General features: G+C 41.9%; 1 protein-coding gene across 1 annotated transcript; it reads right to left on the minus strand.

Moving 5' to 3' along the window:
• Positions 1-5,244: 5,244 nt before the first annotated feature.
• On the minus strand, positions 5,245-5,967 carry LOC110596292 (activated RNA polymerase II transcriptional coactivator p15-like). Its single transcript, XM_021716115.1, has 2 exons — positions 5,734-5,967; positions 5,245-5,428 (listed from the first exon to the last, which is right to left on the minus strand). The coding sequence occupies exons 1-2, from the start codon at positions 5,950-5,952 to the stop codon at positions 5,255-5,257; spliced, it is 393 nt and encodes a 130-aa protein (XP_021571790.1). The 5' UTR covers positions 5,953-5,967; the 3' UTR covers positions 5,245-5,254.
• Positions 5,968-7,478: the final 1,511 nt, after the last annotated feature.

A 7,478-nucleotide genomic window follows, 5' to 3' on the forward strand; every position in this document is an offset into this window, starting at 1 on the left:
GCGACTCAGGAGGCTGAGTGGAAGGATCGCCTGAGTTCAGGAGGTTGAGGCTGCAGTGAGGTGTGGTCATATCATTGCACTCCAGCCTGGGTGAGGCCCTGATTAAAAAAAAAAAAAAAAAATTCCTGTTTCCTTAAGGGGTCCATTTTTTTGCAAGTATTTCTGGTGCAAATTCCTATATGAGCCAGGATTATTAGTCGCAGACAATTTGAACATAAAGTAATTAATTTTAGGGTCTTAAGTAGTGTATCAGCTTTCTAAGAGGACCCGGGAGGGAGCTAAGTTTGATACTAAATGATCAGGAACAACATAGTGGGGAGGAACTCTAAACTCCCACGGGGTTTTTTTTCCGAGTCGGAGTCTCACTCCATTGCCCAGACTGAAGTGCAGTGACATGCTCACGGCCACGACAGCCTCGACTTGCTGGGCCCAGGCGATCCTTCCACCTCAGCCTTCCAAGTAGCTGGAACTACAGGTGTGTGCCATCATGCCTGGCTGATTTTTTGATTTATTGTAGAGACGCAGTCTTGCCAAGTTGCCCAGGCTGGTTTCAAACCCCTGGGCTCAGGAAATCCTCTCACCTCTGCCTCCCAAGGTGCTGGGATTATAGGCATGAGTCACGGCACCTGGCTCACAGCATTGTTTTAATGCTTTCCTGTTGCTGCTGCCTGCTACATGGCAGGCATGACATTAGTAGCAACAGAGCAGAACCTCAGTCACAGTTGTCCCAGAAGATCCAAATGCTTCTTCTCTTCAGATCTAATTTTTCAGGTAGCTGCCACCTCCCATCATTCGGTTACTCATTACTGGTCTCTAACAAGCGAGTCTACAAAATAATCTGAGTGAAGCAGATATTAGTGCTTTAATACATGAAGGCACACACTAGAGAGGACCTGAAGTGGGTTTTGAGAGAATAAATATGCAGTGTCTACCACAACTTTCATGGAATCTAATGAAAAATATCTGTGAAGATATCACTACAGAAGATTCTCAATCTTGTCTCTTGTTATCTACTTGGAATATTAAAACAGATCCCCTATTTTGGGAACGCAGTCTACAGTTATTAACTGAGTCTCTGTTGAAAAACAAGCCATCATTTTAATTCCATTCTGAGGGAGACATGGTACAAAAAAAGTCTTTTTTTTTTTTTTTTGAGTCGGAGTCTCAGTCTGTCACCCTGGCTAGAGTGCAGTGGCACGCTCACAGCTACCACAGCCTGGACCTCCTGGGCTCAGGCGATCCTTCCATTTCAGCCTCTCAAATAGCTGGGACTACACACAGATGCCACTGTGTCCGGCTCATCTTTTTTATTTATTGTAAAGATGAGGTCTTGCCATGTTGCCCAGGCTAGTCTCGGAATCCTGGGTTCAGGCAATCTTCTCGTCTTGTCCTCCCAAAGTGCTTGGAGCTTGGATTACAGGTGTGAGCCACTGTACCCAGCCTCATTCTTCTGTTTTAATGAGCTGCCCATTAGAACCATGCTGTTGGACCTGGCTACGTTATTTCCTGCCTGTAAGTAAAGGCCTGGCTATGGGGAAGGAAAACCAAGTTGAAATTTTAGCTCTTTTTCCTTTTTCAAGCATTATTGACCATTCAGAGTTCAGTGTGTACATTTCTCAGTTCTCTAAGATCTATCTGAACAGTTTAGGGCTTTGTTGTTGCTTTCACAGCAAGGAAATAGAGCAGCAGTTGCCAGGCTGTGGCCCACTGTCTCCTCTGGGATCTTCCTGGATTTTGCTCTTCCAGTTGCACACCAATTCCTTTTTAACCACCCTAACAATGCTGTATGTTTAGCAGCAAATACTGTCTTCTGGTAATCCTTCATCTTTTGTAAAAAAAAAAAAAAAAAAAAAAAGCAATTTGTCTTCTCAGATAATAAACTGCAGGGATTCTATCCTCCCACATGTCATTTTCTCACTTTTTTCTTAGGTCTGAATGTTGAAAAAAGATTCATACTATTTCTACAGAAATACTACTAAAAAACATCTCTGAGAATTTCAGTGTTTCTAACAGGAACAATGTGGTCGTTGGGTAAGGGTGAGAGCTGAGAGGAGACTGAATCTTTCTAAGAGATCTTATTTTGGATAGGAAAAAGACACATTAAAAAGAAGAAACCCACTTGGGAACCTTGTTTTGACAGTGGAGATAAACTTTGAACTGTGTTTTACTTTTTTTTCGTAGAGATGGGATCTCATTATGTTGCCGAGGCTGGGCTTGAACTCTTGGCCTCAAGCAATCCTCCTGCCTCAACCTCCCAGAGTGCTGGGAACCCAACTGGATTATATTTTAATGAGAATCATATTCTGCCTGAGAGAGAAATATTTGGGCAAAACATTGCTAAAGGGGTAGGGAAGGCCAGGCTCACTTTGTTTAAAAAGAATACATGCGTTCTTCTTGAAAGAGAAAAAGTAGACTTAGAAAAACTTGAGAGAAAAAAATTTTTGCAGTGAGTCAGACTTGAATCCAAACTCTAATTATTCCACTTATTACCTATATAAGTTTGGGCAAGTTATTACCTCTCTGAAACTTAAGTTTCCACATACGAACAATGAGTATAAATAAGGATAGCCGCCTATAGTAATTAAATTTAATAATTAGATAATTATTTTAGGGCCTAGACATGCCCAGTAGCTATTATTCTTGTTGATGATTTCACAGGCATCCTAAACGACCTAAGATCACATGGGAACATTCAGCTGGAGAGCTTCAGGTCTAAATATGTGTACATAACGTTTTCAGGTATATATTTGATCTCTTTAATTTTGTTTGTTTGCAAATAAAGGTAATCTGGCATACTACTTAAGGCATTAAGTAAGGCATTTATGTGGTAGATACTGCTGGTTGTCTATGCAATATCTTTTCTCCCATTTTCCTAAGAAAGCTCTATTATGTCCAGTTAAGTAAATAGCATTTTTGCAGCCAGAAGTGGATATATGCCACAGTTCTGACCAGGAAATAGAAAGCAAAAATCTGTTCATGCTTCCTGGAAAAATTTTTCTTTCCTAATGGTGGTACCTTACCCTTCCTCTTGTCATTTCTTCTTCTTGGTTGAAGAGTTGAGATAAAGATGGAAGTAGAGTTCCCATCTTGAAGCCATAAGGAGACTACAAGGATGAGGGCCACACACTGAGGCTGGCAGAGCAGAGAAAATTAAGTAATTTGAAATAATTTATGACACTGTGGAGTGAGTTGCTGCATGGTGCCTTTTTGATGTGTTTGTTTTGTTTTGCCTTGAATTCATAGGCTTCATTTAAAGAGTAGTTTTAGCTTCAACAAAATTGAACAGGAAATTCAGAAAGTTCACATATACCTTCTGTCATGACACGGGTACAGTCTTCCCTGCTGTCAACATCCTGCATTGACACATCATTATCACCCAAAGTTTATAGTTTATAATAGGGTTTGCTCTTGGCGTTGTGCATTCTTTGGGTTTTTTGTTTTTTATTTTTTTGAGTTGGAGTCTCACTCTGTCGCCCAGACTGGAGTGCAGTGGCCGCTCCCGGCCACCGCAGCCTCGACCTGCTGGGCTCTGGGAATCCTTTCACCTCAGCCTTCCAAGTAGCTGGAACCACAGGTGTGCACTACCACGCCCGGCTAATATTTTGATTGATTGTAGAGATGAGGTCTCGCCAAGTTGTCCAGGCAGATCTTGAAGCCGCGGGCTCAGGCAATCCACTCACCTCGGCCTCCCAAAGGGCTGGGATTACAGGCTGAGCCACCGAGCCCAGTCATTCTGGGGGTTTTGACAAATGGATAATAACATGTATCCACCACTGTAGTGTACAGGATAGTTTTACTGCCTGAAAATGAGCCTATGCATCCTTCCATCCCTCTTAACCACCGGCAACTATTGACCTTTTTTGCTATCGCCATAGTTTTCTTTTTCTGGGATGACATACGGTTGTATACAATAGGTACCTTTTCAGATGGGCTTCCTTCATTCAGAAATATACTTTTAAGTTTCTTTTCATAGACTGATAGTTCATTTCTTTTTAGCACTAAGTAATACTCCACTGTCTGGATATACCATAATTTAACCATTCACCTACTGAAGTACATGTTGGATGCTTCCAAGTTTTAGCAATTATGAATAAAGCTGCTATAAACATTCACGTGCAGCTTTTGTGTGGACATGAGTTTCCAATTTGTTTGGGTAAATAACAAGAGCATGCTTGCTGAATCTTATGGTAAAAGAACATGTTTAGGTTTATAAGAAACTGTCAAACTGTCTTTCTTTCTTCTTTTTTTTGAGTTGGAGTCTCACTCCGTCACCAGACTGGAGTGCAGTGGCCGCTCCCGGCCACCGCGGCCTCGGCCTGCTGGGCTCCGGCGATCCTTCCGCCTCAGCCTTCCGAGTAGCTGGAACTACAAGGCGCGCGCTACCACGCCCGGCTCATTTTTGATTTATTGTAGAGATGAGGTCTCGCCAAGTTGCCCAGGCGGGTCTCGAACCTGTGGGCTCAGGCAATCCACTCACCTCGGCCTCCCAAAGTACTGGGATTACAGGCTGAGCCACCGAGCCCGACTCGAAACTGTCAAACTGTCTTTCAAAGTGGTTGTACCAGTTTGCATTCCCATCAGCAATGATTGAGCTCCCATTTCTTCACATCCTTGACAGCTTTGACGTTGCCAGTATTCTGGATTTTGGCCATTCTAACAGTGTGAAGCAGTATCTCCTTTAAGTTTGCAATTTTGTGTGTGTGTGTGTGTGTGTTACTTGATTTTATTTTACACTAGGTGGTGGGCACAAAGTAATCTTCCTTAATAAAGTTGACAATTAGCTTCACTCAGAACATTTTTTTTTTTTTTTGAGTTGGAGTCTCACTCTGTCACCCAAACTGGAGTGCAATGGCCACTCCCGGCCACCGCAGCCTCGACCTGCTGGGCTCTGGCGATCCTTCCGCCTCAGCCTTCCAAGTAGCTGGAACTACAGGCACGGGCTACCACGCCCGGCTAATTTTTTTATTTATTGTAGAGATGAGGTCTTGCCAAGTTGCCCAGGCGGGTCTCGAACCCGTGGGCTTAGGCAATCCACTCACCTCGGCCTCCCAAAGTACTGGGATTACGGGCTGAGCCACTGAGCCCGGTCCAGAACATTTTTAATAAAGCACATTAAAAAAAAAAAGTATTCATCCTACAAATTGTTCTGCAATCCAAACATACAATTGCTTGGAGAACAACGTTTAGAAAACAAAAGCTAATGTAAAAAGACAGAATAAAACAAGAACAGTACAGATTTAATATGGCTCGGATTTTACAGTTTTCTTACTGCATCATCAATGTCAGAAATCTTTTCCTTCAGCTGGCTCCACTGCTCCGGATTTAAAGAAATACCTTTTCTTCCTGGCTTCATTTCACCTTCTGGGTTCATCCAATATTCTCTAACATCAATTAGAACTTTCCCTTTAAAGTCCCAAACACAGCCGGGCTCGGTAGCTCAGCCTGTAATCCCAGCACTTTGGGAGGCTGAGGTGAGTGGGTTGCCTGAGCCCGAGGGTTCGCGACCCGCCTGGGCAACTTGGCAAGACCTCATCTCTACAATAAATCAAAAATTAGCCAGGCGTGGTAGCACGTGCCTGTAATTCCGGCTACTCGGAAGGCTGAGGCAGAAGGATCGCCGGAGCCCAGCAGGTTGAGGCTGCGGTGGCCGGGAGCGGCCACTGCACTCCAGTCTGGGCGACCGAGTGAGACTCCAACTCAAAAAAATAAAAAATAAAAAATAAAGTCCCAAACACTAACGTACCGCATTTTCCCAGTCTGAAACATATTGTCATCTCTGCTGCTGTTGCTCTGTTTGGAAGATGACAGAGCTCTGGAAGTTTCACCAGTCTTTTGCTTCTTTACAGGTTTTTCTGGAGCAACTTGCTTTTTTCTCTTTAACTTTTTGTCAACCTCACTCTCAGAATCACTGCCAGAAGAACTTGAAGAAACAAGTTCCTTTGATTTAGGCATTGCTCTGCTCCGCTCCTGCTCTCTCGCTCACGACTAGTTTGCAATTTTCTAATGACACATGACATTGAACATTTGTTCATATGCTTACTTACTTGCATCTGTGTATCTTCTTTGGTGGTGTGTCTGTTCAGGTTTTCTGCCCATTTTTTAATTGGGCTGTTCATTTTCTCACTGATAAATTTTAAGAGTTTTTTTTTTTTGCATATTTTGGATAATAGTCCTTTATCGAATATATCTTGTACAAATATTTTCTCCCAACCTGTGGCTTGTCTTCTCATGATCTTGGCATTGTCATTCACAGGGAAGTTTTTATTTTTAATATTAATGAAGTCTGGATTGTCAATTATTTCTTTTGTGGATTGTGCCTTTGGGCTGTATCTAAATAGACAGGGCCATGCCCAAGATCCCCTAGATTTTCTCCAAATTTTTTTTTTCTTGAGTCAGAGTCTCTGTCACCCAGGCGGGAGTGCAGTGGCACACTCACGGCCACCCCAGCGTCGACCTGCTGGGATCAGGTGATCCTACCGCCTCAGTCTTCCAAGTAGCTGGAACCACAGGTGGTTGCTACCACATCCAGCTAATTTTTTGATACAATAGTAGAGGTGAGGTCTCACCAAGTTGCCCAGGCTGGTCTCGAATCCCTGGGCTCAGGCAATCCTCTCGTCTTGGCCTCCCAAAGTGCTGGAATCAATTTTTTAAAATGGTTTTATTGTTTTGTGTTTTACTCTGTGATCCATTTTGAGTGAATTCTTGTGAAGAATGTAAGGTCTGTGTCTACATTCATTTTTCTTCTATGGGGACGTTCGGTTGTACCAGCACCATTTGTTGCCCCATTGTATTGCCTTTGCTCCTTTGTAAGTAATCAGCTGACTCTATGTATGCAGGTTTATTTCTGGACTCTTTGTTCTGTTCTCTTAATGTACTTATCTATTCTTTTCCCAATACCACATTGGGTAATTACTGTACCTTTAAAGCAGCTCTTGAAGTTGTGTAGTGTCAGTCTGATACTCATCATTATTGAATTGACTATTTTGTATTGAGTTTTCTGGGTCTTTTGCCTCTCATATAAACTTTAGAAGCAGTTTGTTGCTATCCACAAAAGAACTTGCTGAGATTTTGATTGCAATTGACTTGAATCTATAGATAAAGTTGGGATGAACTGACATGAATATAAAATAACTTTCCTTTTATTCAATTCTATTATGATTTCTTTTATCAGATTTTGTAGTTTTCCTCATATAAACCTTATGTATATATTTTGTTAGTTTTACAGCTAAGTCTTTTATTTTTGAAGTTGTTAATGTAAATGGTATGTAGGAAAGCAATTGACTTTTGTATATTAACCTTGTATCCTTCACCCTACTTAATAACTTATTAGCTACAGGAGGAATTTGTAAGTTCTTTCAGATTTTCTATATAAACGATCATGTCCTTTGTGATCAAAGGCAGTTTTATTCCTTCTTTCCTAGTCAGAATATCTTTTCTTTTCATTGTGTTATCTAGGACTTCCAGTGCAATGTTGAAAA

This window comes from Carlito syrichta, unplaced genomic scaffold (assembly GCF_000164805.1).
Source record: "Carlito syrichta isolate Samal-C Ts95f unplaced genomic scaffold, Tarsius_syrichta-2.0.1 Scaffold308184, whole genome shotgun sequence".
Classification (NCBI taxonomy): Eukaryota; Metazoa; Chordata; class Mammalia; order Primates; family Tarsiidae; genus Carlito; species Carlito syrichta.